Here is a 27261-nt window from a genome sequence, read left to right as displayed (position 1 = left end):
TTTCCAAAACCATCAAAAAACAAGCACAGGGGAGAATGGAACAGAATTCCTGGAGGCAGAATAAGGAGGTCGTGCAAGTTTCTGCTGTAAACCAAAGGTCTGTATTTTCTTCCAAATAATTTGAAAGTATAGACTCCTGGGATAAACTGGTAATGGAGGATGCAGTGAATTAGCTAAGCAGTTTCCTAACCGTCAGAGTTGTAGGCGGGGTTTTTAAACTAAAAAGGGCCTGTGATGACAGGGGCTGCTGTCCATGGCTTTGGTCTTGATCCTGACTGTGTCAGGGGCAATTGTGTGTAGTCTGCCCTGACGCTAGTTGACACCTACCACCTCCTTTACAGGGTAGTAAGGACCATCAGCAGAAGCAGCCGTGCAGGAGACACTGTGGCGAGGAGAGGGGCTCCCTGTGCCCAGACTGGCTTCTGCAGGGACAGAAAGTACAGATGGGACAGTAAAGGAGACAGATTCAAGGTCAGCTCAGCACTGGTGCTTGGGAGGAGCAAGGTTGCATTCTCCTTAAATCACATGCTCCCTGTCAACCTCCAGGCTTCCTGGAATTCTTCCAAAACTTCCCAAAGGTTCTACAACCCAGTTAGGTAACCACTGTGAATTTGTTACTACTATATAATAGGGGTACACTGGAGATAGTCTGTTCAGTGTTAGGATTGTTTCTGGAAATGCACACGGTACTTAAATGTTTGTTTCAGAACCTTTTTTGGGGCCGTGCTGCATGGCATGTGGAATCTTATTCCCCCAACCAGGGATTGAGCCCGTGCCCCCTGCAGTGGAATTGTGGAGTTGTAATCACTGGATCAGCAGGCAAGTCCCTCGGAGTCTTGACTTAGTAATGCTTTTGTGTACCTCACAGTAGAACTTAGTCGGTATGAATGAGCGTCGAGGGCCTCTCTTGGGTAGGAGTGTGAGATAGAGTTCCTACTCATCAAGGCTGGGTGTTACAGTTAACCTTAAGATGGTTTCTACCCCCCTTTTTGATTTCCAGCTCTGTTAACTAGAGAGAATTTCTGAAGAACTGGCTTAACTGTGTCAAGTGCTATTAGATCACTATTTTGTCCCATGCACAGATTTAAAGAACACAAACATCTGTCTCCTGAGACTGTCTGCTAGAAGAGGAGCCAGTTAAGCATTCTGGCCCCACACGATGCCAGTCCTTATGTAAAACTACTGATGGCAGTTTTATGAGATGGGTGATTACAGCTGCATTTTTTTTCTCTTAAACTATGTGTATACCCTTACAGGTCCCAGGTCTGTGGAGCTCATCTCATTTCTGACTGTCCACGTGGAGTTTGTTAATAAATTAAGTGTTGATGTGCAATACTTTAAACTCTTTACAGGCTACCAGGCAACCAAATAATGAATTGCATTGCCCACCAGCACCCTCACCGGCCTTGCCTGGCCCCTCAGATAGAAGAGCAGGGGGAGAAACAAAGCCACTCTTCACCCTGAAGCCCTGGGCTGGGGCTGGGCGATGCTTTGAGGTTTTAGTAGCAATATTAGGTCTTAGGAGAAGCAGTGCTGCTCTTCTCCGGGAACTGCTAGGATCTTGTCTGCATTTTCCTGATTGCTGCTGTAACCATTTTCAACAAGAAAATATTTTTTTAAATAGAGGTTTTTCTTAGTCTCGGTTTTTTGAGTTAAATTGTATGAGTAATGGGGCCCTGATTATTTAATGAAGTTCCCATGGTGTTTCTGTTTTACCTACAAGATAATTTTGCTCAGTGGTAGAAACTAACCCCAAGTTTAAGTTTTTCAATTAAAAAAAACCCCTGAAAGTCTAAAGCATTAATTTTTTAAAACTGTTGCGTATTTAGCTTGGACTTACCCCTATTAGAGTTAAATTTGAAAATCAGGTTCTTTTTTATTATTATTATTAAAAAAAAAAAAAGTCCTTCCTTGCAACTGCCTTGTGGGTCCCTGCAGACCAGTGTGGCTGAATCCCCAGAGTCCATGTGGTGGTGCTTCTCTTATTGTGGGCATGACTTGTTCCTGGGAATCATTTTGTGTTCATTCAGTGGATATTTGTTTAAAAAAATTACTGTGCACCAGGGACCCTACTCAGGCCAACATCGGGCGGTGGGATGGGCAGAAAAAGCTGAGCTGGTGATCAGGGGGGCCCAGGGACACTGGGGATCAGCTCTCAAGACCCCTTGTGTGTTCAGTGCTGGAGAGACGTCCCAAGAAGCTCAGTCCAGGGGAAATATCCATGAAACGGAGTGGAAGGTTTGTCCCAGAGTATGGGGTCTGTGATTGGAAGGTTAGAGGAGGGAGTGGCCTGTTTAGTCTGGAGGCAGGTGGATGCTGGAGCCTAAAAAGAGGTGGCAGGAGAGGAATGGAGACTTAAAAGCCAGTATGAGTTTGCTGGGAACCCCTGCGTAGGGGCAGAGTTCCTTGGCTCCATTGCCCAGAGAAACAAACTGAGGCTTGGAGAAGCTGGGTGACTTGACCCAAGATCACACAGCTTGTGGCTGGCAGGAGTTTGTCTGGGTGGAGTTCTTCATCCTCGCACTCTCCCGTTGGGGCTACTTGGACCATATCCTACAGGCTATAGGAGAAATAGGATTTTAAGTCTAGGAACAAGTAGCTTGTTTAGTTTTAGAAATATCTGTTAATCATGACACTGGAACTAACGGTATGAGTGGAAAGCACAGTGTGGCTGCAGGGGTGGGAGGATGAAACAGGAAGAAGGAGCCAGGAAGGGTGTTGTCACACAGACCGGGGCAAAGACTCTGGTGGTCTGTCTTGAGGTTCCAGTAAATCAGAGGCTGGGCATGGGAGGGGCATTGACGCTGACTCTGGGTTTCTGGCTGGAGTCACCAGTGGCCACATCTGCCCAGGAGGAGGGACGGGGAGCATCTGCTTCAGTTCAGGACTTTGACCTCAGCTCCCCTCTTCTGCCAGCCCCTTCTCCTCCCCCTTCACCAGCTCCTCCTTGCTCCGGCTCCTTGGGGCTTGCCCAGCACCTCCATCTCTGTTCATTCACCCTTTAAGGGGCTCATCCAGCCCTGTAACTTTAAACCCTACCTGAAAGTCAGCACCTCCCAAACCTGCCTTCTTTCCCTCGGACCTACTTGCCTAGCAGCAGACGGCAATGTTCTGCAGTCCACTCAACATCTCCACCTCCGTGTCTCACGGGCACCCAGACTTACATAGAGCTTGGGTCCATCTCCTCTCCCACAGAACCCCTTTCTCTCATCATCTTTCCCGTGGTACCACCAGCCACTCACCTGCTCAAGCCCAGATCCCAGGAATTCTTGCCCTGGCCCTTTACCTGATTCTCCATGTCAAGTTCATCCTAAGAGCAAGTCAGTTCTCCCACCAAAGTACATCTGGAATCCTCTTCCTCTTCCATCTCCTCCATGATCTCACAAGTTCAGGCTACCATCATGTCTCTTAGAGCCTGGACTTCGACATGAGTCCCTGTCATCTTGCTGACCCCTTCCCAGTCCACCCTCTTACTGTGGGTGTGTCCTCACCTCCCCGCTCCTGATGCCTCACTGGCACCAGCTTCTTTCACTTTGTCCTGCTCCTGTCCTTCACACCTGCTGTTCTCACCGCCTGCCTGCAATGATCTCTCCACCAGCTCATCTGTACTCTTCAGGCATTAAATGTGATTTCCTAAGGAGATCTCTAACTGCCCATCCTTTATAGCATCTTGTTCTTTTATTTTGATGCATTTCTCACTAGTTATAGTTCTGAAAGCATTTAATTTGTACTGCATTTATTTGCTAACATATGTGTATCGAGCAGGTTATGTTCCAGACATTGTGCTAGGTTAGAGGGAGGTGATATGAGGAAAAACAGAGAGAGGCTCTTTGTGACCTGGTAGACATGAGAGTATAGGTGTTTGGTGACTGGTGCTGGGTAGTCAGGTATAGGAGTTCAAGGCATAAATGAGATGCCCAGGAGGAGACTGAGGCTTGAGGAAGGCAGAAGATCAAGTGCACTTGTGTCCTGCCTTAGTCTAAAAAGGATTTCAGGTGAGCTGAATTTGGGCCCCTAGTGAGCATCATGAGATACAGAAAGAAGCAGCAGTTGGTCATCAAGGAGAGTGTAGTAGTTAGAGAGGTGAGTAGAGGGCCAGCAAATGGTGGGGTTCACAGTTCACAAAGAAGCCAGGTATGGAGACTCTAGAATGCTGCTGTGATGGTCAGCAGGGGTTTTAAATGGACCAGGGTCAAGTGAGATAAGCCCTGGACCGGAGTTGTGTAAGGCTGGGAAGGAGGGAGGCCTGGAAGCCAGTTGGCTGCACAGAGAGAGGAGGAAGGAGGAGGAGTGAGTGGCACGTGTGGGGCCCACCCTAGAGAGAGGCTTGGCTCTGCGGAGACGAAGCAGGAGGTTACACAGGTTCATCGTCCTGGCATATGCAGGCACCACCCACCCTTCCTGCGCCTTCCACGCAGGCCTGCGTGACTTGGGCCCACTTCACGTGGTGCCAGGTCCCTGCATGCTCTCTGCCCTGGAGAACACAAGAAAGAAACGGGCCCGACAGGGTCAAAGAGAGTGATGATGAGGCTAGTGCAACTGTTATTTTGATTTTTTTTCAAAATACTATTTCAGTTGAATGTTTTATTCTTTCATTAGATGTTTTTAAATGAGAGCATATTAGGCACCAAGCATTTGGCCGGCAGCTCGTCCACTTGCTGGGCTCTTGCGTGTGAGCCTGTCCCTTGAAGTAGTGGGTCTACATGGACAGTGGACGCTGACGGCTGCTTTCATAAGAGCATCGTGTCTGAGTGGTTTAGCCCTTGTTGAACTCAGCTCAGGCACTGATTCTTTCCAGAAAAGCCTTCCGATGTTGCATTCTGGCCCTTTCATGCATGTCCTGGTGCTTTGAAGACAGAGCTGAAGCTTACTCATCCCTGAAAATCTGAGCTGATTTGCTGTAACCTTCCTGCATTTGTTGGCTTTTCTCATTGGCAATCAAACGACCAATAAGAAATGACTCTGGCCCCGTAATTGGAGCATATTCACTCAGTGGATTTGCTTTGTACAGTCATAAGTTTTAATGTACAGTTTTTAGAAGCCATTTCCTATTTTGAGATTTACAGTGCCAGTTTGTATTAGCAATGCCAGCTAATGACCTTTCATTTACCAAATAATTGTATATGTAACAGGCAGATGTTATCAGAGACAGTGAGTTCCTGACACTAGCGCAGCGGAAGGCACCTGCTGGTATGTGGTACGAAGCACTACCGTATCCTCCCCGGAAGTGTGTGGCTGTTGGTTCACGGCTTGTGCAGTGTCTAAATATGCTGACTGCCTTACCTCTACGGCATCTCCTGTCATCTGTCCCACAAAGCTTGTGCTGCCGCACTTTCACTCTGTCTTTTCTTTCCTTGCTAAAGAGTTAGGTCTGACTTCTTTCCCCTTGTCTCTCTTATTTCCACCAGTGGACCGGATCGTGGGTCTGGATCAGGTCACAGGGATGACGGAGACGGCCTTCGGCTCCGCCTATAAAACCAAGAAGGGCATGTTCCGCACCGTCGGGCAGCTCTACAAAGAATCACTCACCAAGCTGATGGCGACGCTCCGGAACACCAACCCGAACTTCGTGCGCTGCATCATCCCGAATCACGAGAAGCGGGTATGTGTTTCAGAGCAGGTGCTGCCACTGGAGACGGATCTGGGCCGGCTCAGAGAGAGGAGGCTCTGAAACTGTCGTCTGCTTGATTAGGCTGGGAAACTGGACCCACACCTGGTGCTGGATCAGCTCCGCTGCAATGGCGTCCTGGAAGGGATCCGCATCTGCCGCCAGGGGTTCCCCAACCGGATCGTTTTCCAGGAATTCAGACAGAGGTATTGCTCACCTTGACCTGTGCTTACCTGAATATCCAACAGTGTGATGATGAGGAAAGACTTTTCCTTGTTCCCCAGAGAGTCTCTTGTTTTCTTTTCACAAAGCAAGGGGGTCGTTGTCATCGTTACCTTTCTCGGAGGTCAGGAACATCGACTGCCTGCTTTGCAGAGGGGCAGGGTGCCAGTAATTTCTGTGGGTGCAGCACAGACAGTTCCTGTCCTCGGGGTGCTCAGGCAGTTGTGAGGAAACACTGAGAGCTGAGAACGTACAGTTCACTCATTTAGACAGTTCTACCTAGGATTTAAACGTAATTTTTTTTTAATATATGAATAATGTATGTTCCTTTTAGGAAATGTTTTAAACATGTAAAAGGTAAATAAGAATTACTCAGGTGTGACTCCTGAAAGCGTTTTGGGATGTTTCTGTCTGTCTTCAATGAATTTATCTGTTTATGTGTATGTATGTGTGTAGGTTTGTATTTTTCATGCTGTGTGTGCCCATGTGTGTATACTTACAGTCCTTTTACTAAGATAGAATAGGAATAGGAGAGATCAGAAAAGGAGAATTAAGAAAAAGACAAGAGGGAGAAGCTCAGGGGCAGTAGAAATGGATGAAAACATATCGATGGGCTGCAGTTACTTTAAGAGTCTGTTACTGTAATTTTGTTTAATAGTCCGTTTGCCTTTTTTCTCCTGGAAATCAAGTTTCCAAGTATGACAGCATTTGTTGTTCCATAAAATAAACAGGACTGTAGGTCAAAGAGTGGCCTTTCCTCTCACTGTTGCAGAGAGAAACCAGTTGAAAATCTGTTCCAGTCCTTACAGGTTTTCAGGGAAACCCTAATCATGGCACCACTGTATGATAAAGGGGCTGGTAGAGTTTCACTTTTCACTGATAGCAGAAAAGGAGACATAGTGACTGGCTTCCAGAAAACTGTTCATGTAGCCAGGATTCATCTTTTAATACAGCCATTGTCTGAGACTGGGACTTCCCTGGTGGTCCAGTGGCTAAGACTCCATGCTCAGTGCAGAGGACTCGGGCTCAATCCCAGGTCAGGGAACTAGATCCCATGTACTGCAAGGAAGAATCCACAAGCTGCAACCAAGACCCAGTGCAGCCAAATAAATATTGAAAACATACATATATAGTCACTGTCTTTGCACTAACATTTTCTTGGAGAGTAACCCACACACAGTAAATGCATGGGCCTTGAGTGTGCAGGTCAGTGAGCATGTGTGCTCCCAGCCCAGCGCTGTTCTGAGTCACCCCAGTACTTCCTCATGTTCTAAACAGAGGCCTCCGAATGTTGCTCTCATAGCCTTTTTTGTTATCTGGTAAGTGCCTACAAGCTGACAGTGACTGAACATGCAAAGAGTCAGATTCTCCTTGCATCTTAAGGATGTGGATATTTTATAGGAAATGAAAAACGAAAACAAAAGGTGTTTTCATCACCGTGTTTTTTATTCTTCTCTGCCACAACTACTTAAATATGGTCTCTGACCGGGGAATTCACTGCATTTTCACTTTGCCACTTCTTTTAAGAAATAGAAACTAGATCTGCAGAAAACCTCCAATCATCAGCTGGTCATTTCTTTATTCTTAATTTTACATAATTGCCCATCATATTATTGCCTCTTAGAGAAAGCAGAACTCATCATTAGTAGGTGAACATTTCCACAGATTTTGACAAAAGGCTTTATGGCTGCTTTTCTTACAGATACGAGATCCTTACTCCAAATGCTATCCCTAAGGGTTTCATGGATGGCAAACAGGCTTGTGAACGAATGGTGAGCTCTCCTGGATTTTTCTGGTTCGAGGACTGTTGATATAATCTTTCCTATGGCAAAAATAATAAGCAGACACTTTCTCTTTTAGATCCGGGCTTTAGAATTGGACCCAAACTTGTACAGAATTGGACAGAGCAAGATATTTTTCAGAGCTGGAGTCTTGGCACACTTAGAGGAAGAACGAGATTTAAAAATTACCGACATCATTATCTTCTTCCAGGCTGTTTGCAGGGGTTATTTAGCCAGAAAGTGAGTAGAAAATCATGAACTAAATGCTTGAAGTGTGTGCTTGTGCTGAGATGCGTTTTGTGCTAGAAATAATACAAAGGGATGTGAGACGTGAGGTCCCTGTCCTCTGGGTCTGAGAGGCAAGTAAGCAGATAACACATTCTAAATAAGGACATAAACAATGGGCTGAGAGAGACAGTGCAGGGTCGGGTCCTGCTCAGTCCAGGTCCTCCACAAAGGCTTCTCAGAGCCTTTGCCTGTGAATGAGAGGCATCAACGTGATGACCTCCAGGAGGGAAGAGAAAGAGTACCTTCGAGAAAGGAATGTTTCTCCCATGACAGATACAGAAAGAAAAGGGTAACAGAGGACTAATGAGCACGGCACAGGGAAGGGGGGGTAGAGCCTTGTTCAGACCGGCACGGACACACACGTGTATGGAGGTAGTTGGCAGGGGGTGTTTGGCCCGCATCTGTGAACCAAGTGCCAGGTCGTGTGACATGCCGAGGTCAGCTGAGCAGGCCAGTGATCCAGCAGGGATGTGATCATATCCCTGACCACCAGCCCAGCCCCCCTGGATCGTTTGCCTCTAGTAAGTCTCCATGACAACAGCTGTCTAACACAGTTCTCTCTTATTTGCCATAGACTGGATATGTGCCTCAAATTCCTAGGTTGGAATCTAATCCCCAGAGGGATAGTGTTTTGGAGGGGGTCAGGGGCTTAGGGCTGATTCGTGCATGAAGGTAGGGCCCTCATGAATGGGATTAGTGCCCTTGTGAGTGAGACCCCAGAGAGCTTCCTTGTCCTTCCACCGTGTTGAGGTGACAGTGAGAAGACAGCTGTCGTTAAGGAAGTGGGTCCTCACACAGGGAATCTGCCGGGACCACGGCTTGGCCTTCAGCCTCCAGAGCTGGGAGAGGTGAATGTCGTTAATCAGCAGGACAGAAACACAAACAGGGTTTCTTGAACCAGTTTTCCCTCCTCTTCTTCAGGGCCTTCGCCAAGAAGCAGCAGCAGCTGAGTGCCCTGAAGGTGCTGCAGCGCAACTGTGCCGCGTACCTGAAGCTGCGGCACTGGCAGTGGTGGCGCGTCTTCACCAAGGTGGGCGCCTGGCTCCCCGGACAGCAGGCGGGGCCAGGGGGAGCCCCGGGGGGGAGCGGGGATGCAGCATTGGGTGTGCATTGTTGTCCTAGGTGAAACCACTCCTACAAGTCACTCGCCAAGAGGAGGAGCTCCAGGCCAAAGATGAAGAGCTGCTGAAGGTGAAAGAGAAGCAGACAAAGGTGGAAGGGGAGCTGGAGGAGATGGAGAGGAAGCACCAACAGGTACGGCTCGCCAGCTCCCACATGGCCCTGCGTGAAGAGGCTCGTTCCTGCTGGTAGGAACCGCCCAGTGAATTCTCAGTAAACAGCGCCTTACTTTATGTGTATTTTCCACTCCATTCCAAAGCATAGCCGTTTGAACCTAGAGGGAGCAGATGCCCTAAGCCAGGCATTGGGATTTCTATACATAGGAATCAGCTTGACCTCCTGTACGTTTGCCTCAGTCACTCTTTGACACACAGGTGATCACACTTGCTCTCAGGTGTGTGTTTAACACCTGTGAGACTCCTCCTGGTATTGTCACCTTCTGTGGCTCACGAGGGAAACAGAAAAAAGTAAAAGGATGAGATTGTTCAAGGCCCCCACCTGCCTCTTCTCCAGCCACAGTGGTCGTGAGTCCACATCCTGTTCTTAGGAACTGTGCTGCATGGACAGAGTGTTTGTGGTTGAAATGACAGGACTGATGTGTTCAGGGCCAAAAACTAATAATAGAGGCCAGAATATGTATGTATGTGTGTATGTGTATATGTGTGTGTGTATAGAGAGAGAGAGAGAGAGAGAGTCACTGTCTTTGTGCTAACTTGATAGCATTGATAGTATTTCCCTCCAGTTCCTTGGCCCTTTTGTGAATTACCTTAATAGTAAGAACAGGAGTTCTTAAAATAGCATGAATTTAATGTGTATTATTCAGGATAACTTGAGACAACAAAAACAGCCCATAATGTTTTCATTCAGGTTATTTTGCTTGCGCTGAAGACATATTTTGAAAGTGTTGTCCGTGATACTATATATGTTTAACCCTGGGTTTCTTTGGGGATGTGCCCTGACCACTGCAGTCCTTCCAGTGACCGTCCCTTGTGCTAACCAGCCAGTCACAGCAGTGGGCACTTTGTTGTGATTGCAGCTGCTGGAGGAGAAGAATATCCTGGCAGAGCAGCTGCAGGCAGAGACCGAGCTCTTTGCCGAAGCAGAGGAGATGAGGGCCAGACTTGCTGCTAAGAAGCAGGAATTAGAAGAGATTCTCCACGACTTGGAGTCTAGGGTAGAAGAAGAAGAAGAAAGAAACCAAATCCTCCAAAATGAAAAGAAGAAAATGCAAGCACACATTCAGGTATCGGTGGCCGTTCTCATAGGATTCCAGTCTGGGTTTTCCAAGTGTATCTGTTGAGTGAATAGATGTTGTGGGTTTGGATTCTTGTGTCCACTGAGGAACAAGAGGAGCCTAAGTGTTAAGTCCCCACCCTTAAAAGATGACCAGCATTCGAACCACACACGTACTGGGTTCCTTCAAACACAGATTTGTTCTTTTGAATGGGACTCTTTTTTTTTTTCCCCCTTATGTTCTTAACACCTTACAGAATGCAGAGTGATTCAGAGGAGAAACATCCCAGGGTTTGTGGGGGCTGAGGTTGTCCTTGTCCTTTGTATTACCATTAATACAATTAATTCTACTGCTCACTCCAGTCATTAGTGAGGCATCTGCGAGGTGGTTTGGTCATAAGAAATGCTCAGTGCTGATGCAGGAGGTGGCCAGGAATCAGAATAAGCCACAGAGCCACCCTTTCTGGTAACTGCTTTATTTATTTATTTGGCTGTGCTAGGTCTTAGTTGTGGCATACAGGATCTGGTTCCCTGAGCAGGGATTGAACCCAGGCCCCCTGAATTGGGAGTGTGGAGTCTTAGCCAGTGGACCATCAGGGAAGTCCCTGGTAGCTACTTCCTTACAGAGATCGAGCTGCCCTCACATGAAGCACAGCTCTCTCTCTGACTGAATACCCAGACGACTGATAGAGACACCAGTAACTATGCCTGTACCCTGCAGCTCACCCACTGCGTTTTCTCCTTGAACCTCACCCCAGCTTATCCAGTATGGCCTTGAGCGTCAGTGTTTCTATATCTAACACCACTTTTCATGGGTCTAGGGCCAGACTTGCTTTCTTCTAAGTCTCTCCCTTAATTTTTTCCCATCACATAGGTTATCTTTGCAAAGCACAAACAATTCAGACATTTCTCAAAGCCATGAAAGAGACCATATTGTTTCCTTGACAAATACCCAGAATGGTGATTTATCCAGACTCTCTCCACTCTTCAACACGGACAGCTTTCAAGCATCCTCTAGTAGGTTGGCAGAGTAACACAAAAACTGTAAACAGTACACGTTAATCCAGCAATTCTAGTTCTAGGACTTTATTCTAACCACAAAAAAATGGAAGCCTACTTATTGTCTAACAACGGGGGATTCTTAAACTATGCTAATATACCATTTTAAATTAAAAAGATGTTTATTTTTACAGGTATTAATAACATAATAGAGTTGTAAAATAATATATACAATAAGCTCTAACTAAAAGTATTTCTATATAACTTGCAAACTTTATGTATGATTTTATAAGGGACTATGCAGAAGCCCTAGAGTAATATTCACCAGCAGTGGTGCATTCTGCTGGTATTATCGACAGTTTCCATCTGCTCTTCGTTGGAAGTGTGCTCAGTTCGGTGGTGTTACTTTACTCCGCGTGGGCTGAGCGTCTGTGTTGAGTTCACCGCGCTACTGTCAACTTACTGTGTGCTTGAAGTTTTCCACAGTCGTTAATCTAGTGCGAAGGTTTCATTCCAAACCCAGTCGTGATAAACTTGAGCAATTATGTCGAGTCCTATTCTGACACACATGTTTATTAGCTACACTCAGGCAAAGTATGGAATAAAGAGAAGCCATTGCAGTAAAGCTGTGCGTACACGCTGGAATCCCACCCTTCTGGTGATGCGCTCACGCAGCGAACCTGGCGTGACCTGAGACAGCCCTTCCTCAGCGACCTGTACTCTTTCTGCTGTTGTTTCTGAGTTCTCTTTCTCTGCTCTATCGGCCAGACAGACATAATGGAATAAATCAACACATTATTGACAGTGATTTTTGCATAAACTAACATTTGTGGCCGATGATTTGTTATGTAAATGGATATGAGTGAAACACTCGGGTTGGTAACGTTTGGGTACCCAAATACATATAAATACATCTCTGATCAATGAGGTAGTATGTGTTTGATATAGTTTTACTACATTATTCATATTTTCCTGTGTTAACTGTTCTAAAATATGAGTTGTAATTGCTATATGCTACTCCATTTTACAAATATACCCACTTTTAATTACGAAGGCTTTAAGTATGTTCATAACACCTCAATATGATAACACTTTGCTGCAGGTTTTTAAAAAAGACATATATGACTTTTCCTGAAATTGCCTTTTAAAAGAAATGCTCTTTTTCAGAGCAGCTGTTTTTCCCATACTGGCTTCTAGCAGGATTGATCCACTTTGTACTTAACCTATAGTGGATACAAGTGTCTGTTTCACATAATTACATTTTATATTTAAAAAAATATCCCTGCTATTTTGAAAATCAAAACTTGGTATTTTGTTGTGACCTGAACTCCTTGATGGTTGGTGTGTACGGAGTCTTGTGGAGGAAGCAGGGAGACTGACCACATGGCTTCTTTACCAGGACCTGGAGGAGCAGCTAGATGAGGAGGAGGGGGCTCGCCAGAAGTTGCAGCTGGAGAAGGTGACAGCGGAGGCCAAGATCAAGAAGATGGAAGAAGAGATTCTACTTCTGGAGGACCAGAACTCCAAGTTTATCAAAGTAAGGGAATATTTCCATTGAAGAGCTGATCTGAGAATATGGAAAATACTTAATGTCAACGCTCTCAGGAAATTCTTGGGATTTCATTTACTCACTTTTCTCTCTTGAGTCTCTCTGGATTTATAGTCTGTACTACACAGACTATAGATGTCTGAAGGCAGAAACTATTTCACTTTCTAAATTGACCAGACAGCCTCATAATCTCTGAGATGGTTTAACCTGCACGTGGATCCCTCACCTTGATCCCCTCTGTATGGTCACTGATCGAGCACTGGCTGTGGGGCTATGCAGGCTGAGCCCCGGGGGTTGTCCCGCAAGAAGTGGTCCGTCCTTTTCTGCCCTTTTTTGGAATATACAGTCTGCTGGGGGAGATAGTGCCGTATTATTAATACTTGTTTCCTAAGTAACAGTCAAATCCAGCTGTCATTTCAAATGCCTTTTCTGAAGCTGTTTTTCTTGTTCAGGAAAAGAAACTCATGGAAGATCGCATTGCAGAATGTTCCTCTCAGCTGGCTGAAGAGGAAGAAAAGGCAAAAAACTTGGCTAAAATCAGGAATAAGCAAGAAGTGATGATCTCGGATTTAGAAGGTTAGTGTTTGGGGGTTAGAGAAATTGTAGGACTATGACATGTTAGTCTTTAGGATTTTACTTACATCGGTGAAGTGAAGGTTGCTCAGTGGTGTCTGACTCTGCGACCCCATGGACTATACTGTCCATGGAATTCTCCAGGCCAGAATACTGGAATGGGCAGCCTTTCCCTTCTCCCGGGGATCTTCCCAGCCCAGGTCTCCCTCATTGTGGGTGGATTCTTTACCAGTGGAGCCACCAGGGAAGCCCAAGAATATGAGAGTGGGTAGCCTATCCCTTCTCCATTTTCCTGACACAGGAATCAAACTGGGGTCTCCTGCATTGCAGATGGATTCTTCACCAACTGAGCTCTCAGGGAAGCCCAGATAACTTGTAGCAGAACATGCCGTAACAGTAAATGTACATGAGGACTGCTCATCAGTTAGGGCTTACTAGACTAGGCCTCTTACATGGGACTGTCATCTGCCTAGTCACGAAATACTAATACTTATGATGGAAAGGCACTAAATCATCTTTAAACTTGCACTTTTTGAAGTCAGTTTCTGTGGTAACACACACTGCCCTTTGGTGGACACAGCTGGGATCTAAGTCAAGTTGGAGCCATGCAGGCTGTTGAACTTGTATATGTTTAAATGCTGTGTTAAGGTGCCTGGTTCTCCCTTCACAAAGGGACAACTGCTGACACAGAAATGGGCAGAGACAGGAGAGTATGTGGAAACTGGCAGTGTCTCACTCTGATGGCCCAAGTCATGTCAGGAAATGCTATAATTTTTTGCAAAATCTGAATCATTGCCTTCTGCAAAAGAAACATCAGGGTGGAAGTTAGAAGGAGCACAGAAAACCCTCCCTTTGACCAGCAGCTGCCCACAAGTGTCTGAGGGAGGAAGAGTGTAGCTCCAATCACCCTGCTGTCCGCAGATCTTTTATAACCGGAGGAAATAAGTGGTTTCTAGAAAATATTTGGGATTTTGTTGCCCTCATTCTCAGCATGAGATGCTTCCGATTCTTCCCATAAACCATTCTTACCCGCAGATGATACTAAGGCAGCAACAGGCTTTAGAATACAGTGACTTGTTTTCGACTTTAACCAGTCTATGTTTTGAATGTGTCCCTATGGAGTGATGTTCACTGTGTTGAAATGTGTTGTATCTTGCCCTAAGAGCGCTTAAAGAAGGAGGAGAAGACGCGGCAGGAGCTGGAGAAGGCCAAAAGGAAACTGGACGGGGAGACCACAGACCTGCAAGACCAGATCGCCGAGCTACAGGCGCAGATCGACGAGCTTAAGATCCAGGTGGCCAAGAAAGAGGAGGAGCTGCAGGGCGCCCTGGCCAGGTGTGCCCTAGACACGTGGCTTCCGGGTTGTTAGGGTGACATAAGGACCTGGGGAACTTGGGAGCCTTTGTGTCAAGGCAGCCAGAAAATCTCATCAGCCTTTCTTGGTATTTATATTCAAAAATCATGAGTTGCATCATGAAATCCTTGGAAATCCACACCAGATCAAATGGTTTTAACCATATCAAATATTCTGGTTTCTGTACATTATAACTTGTAAAAACCATATGTTTTACAAGTTTCGAGGAAATCACTTTTCAGGAATTAAATCCTTCCCTCCTGCATCTAGTACGGTTTGCTGTTCAGTCCTTAACCATTCAGTTATAGAATGGAAGTCATATAGTTACACCTGATACTTCATTTCTTTATCAAGATAACTATTAATATTTGACTGTTTATACTTTATTATGATCAGGAAAACCTTAGAAATTCTTCTCTGCAATTGCTGTTGGTCTCTGGCCCCTTAGCAGGTGACTGCTTAGAACCCAGAACTACAGTTCTCCAACCCCGTAATGCATCAGCGTCCCACCTCCCCCAGTCAGAACTCCACCTACACTGAACCCCGCACGTGAGCAGGAAGGTGCACCAGAGGAACTAGAAGCACAGGGTGGAGGGAATGAAGGTGGTAGCTCTGCTTAATTAGAGGAACAGTTTGCTTGAGGAAATTTTTAAATACTATAATCATTAAAGTGAAAAGGTCCTACCTTTTCATGCCCATGAGCCCTTTGGACAGGGCCTAAGCCCCACCCAATAGCAGCTCTGGGCCCTTGAGCCGCTCCTGGGTGCAGCCACCCCTGCCCGGGCCATGACTGAGGGTGGAGGGCTGTGTGATGGGGGCCCTATGCGAGGAGTCCCCGGGCGCCGGCTCTGAGTGCCTCCCGTGCCCGGGTGTCCTGCGCAGGGGTGACGACGAGACGCTGCACAAGAACAATGCGCTCAAAGTCGTGCGAGAGCTGCAGGCCCAGATCGCCGAGCTGCAGGAGGACTTTGAATCTGAGAAGGCTTCGCGGAACAAAGCAGAGAAGCAGAAGAGGGACTTGAGTGAGGAGCTGGAGGCACTCAAGACAGAGCTGGAGGACACGCTGGACACCACGGCAGCCCAGCAGGAACTGCGGTGAGCGGGGGCCGGGCATGTCTTCCGTCCAGCAGCCTCTCTCCCTCCTGGAGACAGCGGCAGGTGGAGCAGTAACCGCACCTCCGTCCAGCCTGTGGTAGGAGCACAGGCGTGCGGGTGGACGCCACAGGGCGCCTGGGGAGGGGTGACCAGAAAGCCCCATTGCTAGAGAAAGCTGCTCACAGTGATGGACATGCCAGCCTGCTGGAAAACGTCATGTGAGATAGCCAGAGGAACCCACTCATATTTCGGACAAAAGCAGAACTGTGATAATAATCATTCGACTAACTCTGAGTTAATTTAATGTCTGTAGTACAAAACGAGAACAAGAAGTGGCGGAGCTGAAGAAGGCTCTTGAGGAGGAAACGAAGAGCCACGAGGCTCAGATCCAGGACATGAGGCAGAGGCATGCGACCGCCCTGGAGGAGCTGTCGGAGCAGCTGGAGCAGGCCAAGAGGGTAGGGGGCCACGGGGCACGGCAGCGGCTGGGCTCTGAAAGCACACTGCTGGCCTGGGAGAGCTAGGCACCCCTGAGCTGGGTGGGTCAGCTCTGGTCTCCAGGCCTGGTCCTCTCAGTGTCTGCTCACTGACACCTGCTGACTCAGTGCAAAACCTCCAACAGTTGGTGTCCTGCCCTTGCTCACCTGGTGCCTCCCCCACCCCCATCCCCCCACCTCTGATCTGCCCCAGGCACCACACAGGGTGTCTGTCGCCTTTGTTCATTGTTCACGCTTCCATGTCTCCCCCCATATCTGTATCTGCTGTCCTGAGTGGTATGTTCCAGCAACAGACATCTTCACACTCAGAGTAAGTGTTTTCATTCATTCATTCAACAGATGTGGACTGCACGCTCACTCAGTGTCAGCACAGTTCTCCAGAAACCAGAGCAGTGCCCTCTGGCCTTCATTATAAAACTGCTAGTGAACTGTTTTTCCTCCCCTCTCCTAGTTCAAAGCAAATCTGGAAAAGAACAAACAGGGCCTGGAGACAGACAACAAGGAGCTGGCGTGCGAGGTAAAGGTGCTGCAGCAGGTCAAGGCTGAGTCTGAGCACAAGAGGAAGAAGCTGGATGCCCAGGTCCAGGAGCTCCATGCCAAGGTCTCAGAAGGAGACAGACTCAGGGTGGAGCTGGCTGAGAAAGCCAATAAGTTACAGGTAGGCCTGAGAAACCATTCCCAGACATCACCCTCAGTGTCGGGCAGGGACTGACATTCAGGGGCACACAGGCAGCCCCCAGCTCCTTGTGTTGGTTCTCCCACTTAAAGCTCACATCACCCCCAGATGAGTCTGGTAGATGAGGACGTGACTAGCTCGACTGCCCGTGGGACTCAGCTGGCAGTTCTCAGGGGTAGAGCTGCAGGCAGGCAGCCCAGAGCCTTCCCCACCCTCTGTGGCCAAGACTGCTGCGTCTTCCATGTGCCGTCCCTTTGCTCATGTGATTGTGGACACTACTGGGTTGGTCAAAAAGATGCAGTTTTTCCATAACAGAATCACCACTCTTTTCTATCTGACTGCCGTTGAAGGTAGTCTGATCTTTTATTCCTCCTTGCAGAATGAATTGGATAATGTCTCAACTCTTCTAGAAGAAGCAGAGAAGAAGGGTATTAAATTTGCTAAGGATGCAGCTGGTCTGGAGTCTCAGCTCCAAGACACACAGGTATTCTAGGGGTGGGGAGGGTGTTCATCAGAACTCTCCTGTTTCTGTCACCTGTGAGCTGGTGAAACACGCTTGTCCCAGAACTGGCCTCTTATCACCTCTTTCTGATTTCCTGTTTTACTTTTTTTTTTAAACTATCTTGTACCACAAGCCTTGATGCTCAAGAGCCCTCCTCTGAGCTCATATCTAGAGCCTGTGTTTCCTTGTCTGTAGGTTGTGTGGGTGCCTGGCAGGGGGCTCTGGCCAGCCACTTGGGCGCTGCCTGGGTGTGGTTCACCAGGCGGCGGTCCTGTTGTATGCTCTTGCATTGCTAGCCATGTTAAATAAGATGGTTTTCTTACGGTTTTTGACCCATTCCACTGACCTGAGAGCAGCAGGAAGGGATTCAAGAAGTGGTGAAGGATGTGGGAAAGGGAAGCTTGCAGGTCCCTGGCCCTGACTCCTGGGGGTGGTATTGCCATTGCTTGGGAACAGGATTGATTTTGTGGTGGTGTTTTTTGGCCACCACTCGGTTTTGGGGATCTTAGTTCCCCAACCAGGGATGGAACCCATGCCCTGGACAGTGACAAAGCTCAGAGTCCTAACCACTGGACCACCAAGGTATTCCCCAGTGAACAAGTTTAAAGCACTCTTGTGTTAAGGGCGCTGTTTAAATGATCACGTATGTTTTAAAATCACTTATTATCATCACTAGGTATTCCTCACACTCCGTTTTTTTAACAAGGACATGGTGGTTTGGGTAATGACTGTAACCTGAGTACTGACCTTCTATCAAAATGAATAGGAGCTTCTTCAGGAGGAGACACGCCAGAAACTGAACCTGAGCAGTCGGATCCGGCAGCTGGAAGAGGAGAGGAGCAGCCTCCAGGAGCAGCAGGAAGAAGAGGAGGAGGCCAGGAGGAGCCTGGAGAAGCAGCTGCAGGCCCTGCAGGCCCAGGTGCGTGAGGCCATGGGGACTGTGGGCCTCCACGTGTGTGTCATGTCCCTGTCCTGCTGGGTGGTTCCAGCTCCATTTGTGACAGTTAAGTGGGCCTTGTCCTAAGTGAAACCCCTTAAGTGTGTTTTCTTCAACCTCATCACACACTAACCCTATGCTTGTTACAATGCTGGGAGATGTAAGGTTCCAGTCCATTCATTGTGTGTAGATGATTAGTGAAGAAGTTTATGGTCTAAGATTCATTTGCTCAGAGTCAGAAAGTATTGATTTGTTTTATTCTCACAAGATAATGAAAACAAGTTTTACCTTTTCTCCTCAAATGTGAAATCCAGGTAAGTTCTTTAATGTTGATCTTTTTTCCTTTAGTTGACAGATACCAAGAAGAAAGTAGATGATGACCTGGGGACAATTGAAAGTTTGGAAGAAGCCAAGAAGAAGCTCCTCAAGGATGTGGAGGTGCTGAGCCAGCGCCTGGAGGAGAAGGCCCTGGCCTATGACAAGCTGGAGAAGACCAAGACCCGCCTGCAGCAGGAGCTGGATGACCTGCTGGTAGACTTGGACCACCAGCGCCAGATCGTCTCCAACTTGGAGAAGAAACAGAAGAAGTTTGATCAGGTGGGGCCCACACTCCCAACCCCAGGCTCCAAGGCCAGCACCCCACATTTCCTCCTGCCACAGCCCTCACTTTCATCATTTGGGTTTGAAATAATCCCTTATTTAAAACAAGGTGTATTTGTAGCAAAACTGGAAAAAGTCCAGTATAAAGGAGGAAATAGGAGAACACCCATGATCTAGTGGTATTCTCCGCTATAAGTCAGATATGCAACAAATGAGAGAAGTCCAACATTGATCTTTACTGTTTCCTGACGCCATCCCGTGTAGCTGTTAGCAGAAGAGAAGAACATCTCTGCCCGCTACGCAGAAGAGCGCGACCGGGCGGAGGCAGAGGCCCGAGAGAAGGAGACCAAAGCCCTGTCCCTGGCCCGCGCCCTGGAGGAGGCCCTGGAGGCCAGGGAGGAGGCTGAGCGACAGAACAAGCAGCTGCGGGCAGACATGGAGGACCTCATGAGCTCCAAGGACGACGTGGGCAAGAACGTGAGTGCCAGGGCCCAGGCCGTTACAGGGGCAGCGGCTCTGGGAAGGGCCAGCCCAGAGTGACGTGGACGAGGTGGTCTCAGCCCATCAGGTCAGGGTCTCCTGGGATGAGCTGTCAGGTTTTCTCCTGTCTGTTCCCGGTTACCTGCACCAAAGCAAGGCAGGGCATTTGCGTGGTTTTCACGGACCCTCCCCACCGTAACCTGCATCCTCGTGGGGGCCTTGTAAATGGAGAGTTTCATGGGTGGTTATCAAAACCAAGTATCAGAAGTTGCCTCAGATTGAGGGCAGTGGGGTCTGTCTCCTGCACAGAGTGGGGAACCTGGAGAGGAGCCAGGAGGACCCCTTACCCCCGAGCTGCACACGCCTTCACCGATGCTGCCGTGATGTTTGTCCACCCTGTATCCCTCCCTTAGTGTCGGAGGTTTGAGGAGAGCGATGGGGACCCAGGGCTGGAGATCAGAACAGGTTCAGCATTTGACTCTCCCCCAGCTCCATTCAGCCTCTCCACATTTCCTCTTGTGTCCAGTGGACATGATACTTAGCTATTTCATGAAGTTGCTACAGATTTGCTCTGAAAAACACAGTCCTCTCTAAAAATAAACTCTCATTTTCCTGGGACATGGGCCATCTGGCCATATAATGAGGGTGTGGGACTACCCTTCCTGCTGAATCTTCTACAGCCCAGTGGACAAGAGCCCCCTAGCATAGAAATGGCCAGGATTACATAGTAAAGTGCAAAGAGAAAATTCCAGCACTGAGTCCATCTTCTTGTTCCTTATTGGTTTTCTCTAAAATAAATGATAGTCACACATTCTTTCCAAAAACATTTCCTCTGTGCCTGTGAAGTGCCAAGTAGCAAGAGACACAAGCCTCCTAACGTCCTAAGGCATCTTCTGTCCTCAGGAGAACCGACATGGTCATGAACTCCAAAGGGACACATAATAATGATGCCTGCACGTGCCTGCCTGAATGTTGTCTCTGAGATCAGAGGGAACATGACGGGGAGCACCCAGCACAGTGCTGGGCACAGAGAACTTAGTAAATGTGTGCATGGTGGGGATCTCTGTCTAAAGAAAGGTCAGACCTCTTTCTCGCTGTACCCTGCTTCCTAGGACTCACACACCTTCATATTTAAAAATCTGCACATGTGCATTTTCAAAACAAATGATCTTCACCACAGCAAGAGGGAGGTGCTGTGAGACCGCAGGCCAGTGGCCAATCAACAGGCCATTGCCCTGACACCATGCTCTTTGACTGATCATCAGCTTTTAGAGACCTCTTGGCTGCACGATCCGTGGTAGAGCACACGTGCATGATGTCAGGCCTGTCATTCAGATGGTGCACTGAGATGACTGGTGCAGCGGCTGGCTCAGGGTGGGGAGATCCCTTGGGCAGGGGTTGGCTATATAATAGAAACTACTGTCCATGCATGTCCCTCCAAGGGTCATAACCTGTGCTTCTTCCTGTGGTCTAGGTTCATGAACTTGAGAAATCCAAACGGGCCCTAGAGCAGCAGGTGGAGGAAATGAGGACCCAACTGGAGGAGCTGGAAGATGAGCTCCAGGCTACAGAAGACGCCAAGCTTCGCCTAGAGGTCAACATGCAAGCCATGAAGGCCCAGTTTGAGAGAGACTTGCAGACCAGGGATGAGCAGAACGAGGAAAAGAAGCGGCTGCTCATTAAACAGGTAGATCTTAGAGGTGTGGCCCCCAGAACGGGCCCTTGTTTGTGCTCAAAGACCAGTTTTTGGCCAGTGATATTTGCGTTGGAAAATAGTAGCTGGAGGAAATTTATTGGGTCATATAACTTTATCTTTAAAATATAATGTAATTGGTTTTGATTTCCTATTTCTCAGATTATCATTACTACTTAAAACCCAGTGAGCATCCTGGGACATGTAGTCAGGTTCAAGTTCTGGGAGTCTTACAAGTGTCAGTAAAGGGAAGAATCAGTACATACCTGACAAGGTGATTCAGAATATTCTGAAGGTCAGATTGCATGTCCTCTTTAAACCACTCTTTAAAGGGAAAACTCTAGATATTTACATTTTTGTTATTTGAAAACATTGCTTGGGCACTTAACAATTTATATACTTTTCTGAGTGCATTTAAACTTCTAATTTAAAATTTTAAAGTGAAATATTCCCAAGGGCTTCCCTGATAGCTCAGCTGGTAAAGAATCCACCTGCAATGCAGGAGACCTGGGTTTGATCCCTGAGTTGGGAAGATCCCCTGGAGAAGGGAAAGGCTGCCCACTCCAGTGTTCTGGCCTGGAGAATTCCATGGACTGTATAGTCCGTGGAGTTGAAAAGTCTCAGACATGACTGAGCGACTTTCACTTTAACATTCCCTTGGAGTTCATGGTATCAAGTCTTGGATCTGGGACACTTTCTTATTTTTGGTCCACTAACATTTTATTAGCCACTTATTGCTAGATAACAGATTAGTTCAAGCTTAGTGACTTAAAACGGCACACATTAAATGAGTTTCTGTGAGTTGGGAATTCTGAAGCAGCTTATTAGCAGGGAGCATCCATCACCTGAAGGGCTGACTGGGGCTGGAGGGAGTGCATCCAAGCTGTTTGCCCATGTGGTTGACACATGGGCCCCTCTGCTGGGGCTGGGGTGTCCCCGTGCTGGGCAAGGGGGGAGCTTCCCTAGGAGCTTGTCTCATGCCTTCCAATCTCATTGCATCACCTGGACTAGGAGCTTGAGATCAGGGGTTCTGCCTCTTTACACACTCTCGCCTCAGTCAGTCAGTCAGTGGAAATGATTTGTACCAGGTGGAGATGTTTATAGACCTCTCTGTACAAATTCAGCTGCTAATAATAATAATCGCTTGGAGGCAGAGAGCCCCCCCTCCTGAGTAAGTCGAGCCCCCACGGGACTGTTCTCTGTGTGCGGATAACGGATCTGACCGATGTATCCTGACACTGCCTGTCAGGTGCGGGAGCTTGAGGCAGAGCTGGAGGATGAGCGGAAACAGCGGGCCCTGGCTGTTGCCTCGAAGAAGAAAATGGAAATAGACCTGAAGGACCTGGAGGCTCAAATCGAGGCAGCTAACAAAGCAAGGGATGAAGTGATCAAGCAGCTCCGCAAACTCCAGGTGAGTGCCACCAGCCATCAGGGTGTGGTGGTGGGGTGATCAGGCTCTGCTGAGACCACCGAGCATGACATGGCCCGTGATGCTGGAGAGAAGGCTCTGGGCAGCATCCAGCCACCATCATGCTGGCGGGCTCAGTGTTGCCACGTCACTGCTGCAGGGCACAGGGCCGCTGTCATCCTCAGCTGTAGGCTGGGGCCACAGGCCATAAAGATGGTACGTGTATAGCTCCAGCGTCTACTGGGTGGGCTTGGCCCCATTTGGATTGAGTGAGGTAGAGTTGCCTGGTGGGCACTCACTAAGGGACAAGCGCTTAGGGCTCTGAATAACATCTCGTGGTCAACTAAACACACAGGCACCCACTGAGAGTAGGTGGTGTCGACTTTGTTGACCAGGGCCATGAGCCGCTCCTGCGGTTAGGGGGACATGGCAGGCCCACCTGCAGTGTGGTCTGCAGAAGCAGTCGTTGAGCAGCTCCATGTTGCTCCTCCTTCAGTTGCGCCTTTCTGTCCAGTCAGCATCACTTTAGCTACTCAGAGAGCATGCTGGTTTTCACTGTCACAGTGACAAAGTGATTTCTGTAGTAACTTGCTATATTGGCAGGATGTGATGGGCTGTCTCGTACAGGGACACACTTCTCTGGAGGGAAAGACAAAAGCTTTAGAAAATTTCCATTCCTTTGGCCTTGGTGATTCTGCATCTTCTTCCATTCTCTGGATTATCTATTCACTCCCTCATTGGTACTGTTTTACAGTGCAAGTTTTGATGGAGTTCAGATTATTTTTTCCTTTGTTTCTTCTGTTTTTACTATTTATGAAGCCACTACCTAATCCAAGGTCCTGAAGATTTAGTCTTGTGTTTTCTCCTAAGAGTTTTATGCAGTCCATGTGGTCACAGAGTCACACATGACTGAAGAGTTTTATACTTCTGGCTCTTTCTAAATCCATTTCAATTTTTATTATGTAGTTTGATATATGAACCGAATTTCATTCTTTGGGATATGGATATTCAATTGTCCCAGCACCATTTGTTAAAAAGATTTTCCCCATTGAAATTATCTTGGCCCTCTTGTCAGAAATCAGCTGACCACAGACTTGTGTCTATTTCTGGACTCTTAGTTCTATTCCTTGATCTCTTATGTCTGTCCTGCCAGGAACGCACAGTCTTGATTACCGTGGCTTAAGGTTTTGCACTTGGGAAGTATGACTTCTCCAACTTTCTTTTTCATGACTGCTGTTCTGGGCTCCTTGCAGTTCCATTTAGGATTAGCTTGTCAGTTTCTGCCCCCGCCTCCCCTAAGCCAGCTTGGATTCTTATTTTACGTTGACTCGGTAGATCAATTTGAAGAGTATTACCATCCTCACAAAGGTATTGAGTTTTCCACGAACATGGCTATCAGCCCATTTAGCTATTTCATTTTTTTCTATGATGCTTTATTTTAGTTTCTGGCATACAAGTCTTATACGTTAGCTAAATTTTACCCTTTTGATGCTAAGTGTAGCTGCTCTGTTACTATTTACAGTGTTTATAGTTAGTGTATTGAATTTCAATTATTTTTGTACAGTTGTCCCTCAGTGTCTGAGAGGGATTGGTTCTAGGACCAGCCCCTCCACCCCCGTGGATACCAAAATCCACCGATGCTTAAGTCCCTGATATAAAATGGTGTATTACTTGCATAAAACCTATGAATATTTTCTCATATACTTTAAATCATCTCTAGTTTACTCATAACAACCTGATACAAGGTAATGGTTGTCCACGTGGCAAATTCAGGTTTTGCTTTTTGAAATTTTCTGAGAATGTTTTTCCCCTGAATATTTTTGATCCATTATTGGTTGAATCCATGGGTGTGGAGCTCAGATATGGAGAACTAACTGTATTGACTGATCCTGTATGCTGCAGCCTCACTGAACTTATTAGTTGTAACATTTTTTTAATGGACTCCTTAAGATTTTCTGTACTTTTTCATTAGCAAATTGAGCTAAGTTTTATTTCTTCTTTCTCAATCTGGATATCTTTTATTTCCCTTTCTTGGCCTAAATGCTTTGACTAGCATTACATTGTTATACATTACAATGTATAATGTTATCCATTACATTGTTATACAGAAATAGTAAGGGCAAAAACATCCCTGTCTCATTGCTGATTGTAGGGAAAAGCATTCACTCTTTGACCATTAAGTATGATACTAGTTTTTCATTTCATTGATTCCCTTTATCAGGGTTGGGGAAGTTGCCTTAAGTTCATTGAGTGTTTTTATCTTATTGTTTGTTTTTATTCTTTTTTTTTTAAATTTTTTGAAATTTAACTGGAGGCTAATTACTTTACAATATTGTGGTGGTTTTTTGCCATACATTCACATGAATCAGCCATGGGTGTACATGTGTTCCCCATCCTGAGACCCTCCCTCCCCATCCCATCCCTCAGGGTCATCCCAGTGCACCAGCCCTGAGCACCCTGTTTCATGCATTGAACTTGGACTGGTGATCTATCTCACATATGATAATATACATGTTTCAATGCTGTTCGCTCAAATTACCCAACCCTCGCCTTCTCCCACAGAGTCCAAAAGTCTGTTCTTTACATCTGTGTCTCTTTTGCTGTCTCACATATAGGGTCATCATTACTGTCTTTCTAAATTCCATATATATGTGTTAATATACTGGTGTTTTTCTTTCTGACTTGACTTTGCTTTGTAGGCTCCGGTTTCATCCACCTCATTAGAACTGATTCAAATGCATTCTTTTTAATAGCTGAGTAATATTCCATTGTGTATATGTACCATACCTTTCTTATCCATTCGTCTGCTGATGGACATCAAGGTTGCTTCCATGTCCTAGCTATTGTAAACAGTGCTGCAATGGACATTGGGGTACACGTTTCTTTCAATTCTGGTTTCCTCGGTTTGTATGCCCAGTAGTGGGATTGCTGGATCGTATGGCAGTTACATTTCCAGTGTTTTAAGGAATCTCCACACTGTTCATAGTGACTGTACTAGTTTGCATTCCCACCAACAGTGTAAGAGGGTTCCTTTTTCTCCACACCGTCTCCAGCATTTATTGTTTGTAGACTTTTTGATAGCAGCCATTCTGACGTGTGAGATGGTACCTCATTGTGGTTTTGATTTGCATTTCTCTGATAATGAGTGATGTTGAGCATCTTTTCATGTGTTTGTTAGCCATCTGTATGTCTTCTTTGGAGAAATGTCTGTTTAGTTCTTTGGCCCACTTTTTGATTGGGTCGCTTATTTTTCTGGAATTGAGCTGCAGGAGTTACTTGTATGTTTTTGAGATTGTCAGTTGCTTCATTTGCTATTATTTTCTCCCATTCTGAAGGCTGTCTTTTCACTTTACTTATAGTTTCCTTCATTGTGCAAAAGCTTTTAAGTTTAATTAGGGCCCATTTGTTTATTTGTATTTATTTCCATTACTCTGGGAGGTGGGTCATAGAGGATCCTGCTATGATTTACATCAGAGTGGTTTGCCTATGTTTTCCTCTGGGAGTTTTATAGTTTCTGGTCTTACATTTAGATCTTTAATCCTTTTTATTTTTGTGTATGGTATTAGAAAGTGTTCTAGTTTCATTCTTTTAAAAGTGGTTGACCAGTTTTCCCAGCACCACTTGTTAAAAGAGATTGTCTTTTCTCCATTGTATATTCTTGCCTCCTTTGCCAAAAATACGGTATCCATAGGTGCGTGGATTTATCTCTGGGCTATTTTGTTCCATTGATCTATGTTTCTGTCTTTGTGCCAGTACCATACTGTCTTGATGACCGCTGCTTTGTAGTATAAAGTCAGGCAGGTTGATTCTTCCAGTTCCATTTTTCTTTCTCAAGATTGCTTTGGCTATTTGAGGTTTTTTTGTATTTCCATACAAATTGTGAAATTGTTTGCTCTAGTTCTCTGAAAAATACCACTGGTAGCTTGATAGGGATTGTATTGAATCTATAGATTGCTTTGGGTAGTATATTCATTTACACTATATTGATTCTTCTGATCGATGAACATGGTATATTTCTTCATCTATTTGTGTCATCTTTGGTTTCTTTCACCACTGTTTTATAGTTTTCTATATATAGGTCTTTTGTTTCTTTAGGTAGATTTATTCCTAAGTATTTTATTCTTTTCATTGCAATGGTGAATGGAATTGTTTCCTTAATTTCTCTGTCTTCTCATTGTTAGTGTATAGGGATGTAGGGATTTCTGTGTATTAATATCCTGCAGCTTTACTATATTCATTGATTTAGCTCTAGTTATTTTCTGGTGGAGTCTTTAGGGTTTTCTGTGTAGATGAGCATGTCATTTGCAAACAGTGGGTTTTACTTCTTTTCCAATCTGGATTCCTTTTATTTCTTTTTCTTCTTTTGTTGCTATGGCTAAAACTTCCAAAACTATGTTGAACAGTAGTGGTGAGAGTGGTCATTCTTGTCTTGTTCTCCTAACTTTAGGAGAAATGCTTTCAATTTTTCACCATTGAGGGCAATGTTTGCTGTCGGTTTATCATATATGGCTTTTATTATGTTGAGGTATGTCCCTTCTGTGCCTGCTTTCTGGATGGTTTTTATCATAAATGAATGTTGAATTTTGTCAAAGATTTATTGAGTGTTTTTATATTGAAAGGTATTAGATTGTTTCTGTGTCAGTTGAA

General features: G+C 46.2%; 1 protein-coding gene across 9 annotated transcripts in view; it reads left to right on the top strand.

Moving 5' to 3' along the window:
• MYH10 (myosin heavy chain 10) overlaps positions 1-27261 on the top strand; it is a 155623-nt gene that overhangs the window by 121023 nt on the left and 7339 nt on the right. For all 9 annotated transcript variants that reach the window (XM_060394825.1, XM_060394827.1, XM_027974903.3 and 6 more), the window contains 19 exons: positions 5409-5602; positions 5693-5814; positions 7533-7602; positions 7691-7851; positions 8821-8929; positions 9022-9153; positions 10055-10261; positions 12650-12787; positions 13252-13375; positions 14536-14707; positions 15609-15821; positions 16135-16279; positions 16770-16976; positions 17374-17478; positions 18263-18415; positions 18782-19030; positions 19298-19510; positions 20988-21200; positions 22456-22617. In XM_060394825.1, coding sequence (XP_060250808.1) covers positions 5409-5602; positions 5693-5814; positions 7533-7602; positions 7691-7851; positions 8821-8929; positions 9022-9153; positions 10055-10261; positions 12650-12787; positions 13252-13375; positions 14536-14707; positions 15609-15821; positions 16135-16279; positions 16770-16976; positions 17374-17478; positions 18263-18415; positions 18782-19030; positions 19298-19510; positions 20988-21200; positions 22456-22617 — 3089 coding nt within the window. The remainder of the gene's footprint in view (positions 1-5408; positions 5603-5692; positions 5815-7532; positions 7603-7690; positions 7852-8820; positions 8930-9021; positions 9154-10054; positions 10262-12649; positions 12788-13251; positions 13376-14535; positions 14708-15608; positions 15822-16134; positions 16280-16769; positions 16977-17373; positions 17479-18262; positions 18416-18781; positions 19031-19297; positions 19511-20987; positions 21201-22455; positions 22618-27261) is intronic.

The sequence above is a fragment of the Ovis aries genome, chromosome 11 (genome assembly GCF_016772045.2).
Source record: "Ovis aries strain OAR_USU_Benz2616 breed Rambouillet chromosome 11, ARS-UI_Ramb_v3.0, whole genome shotgun sequence".
Lineage (NCBI taxonomy): Eukaryota > Metazoa > Chordata > Mammalia > Artiodactyla > Bovidae > Ovis > Ovis aries.
This window is presented reverse-complemented; position numbering and strand designations above follow the sequence as displayed.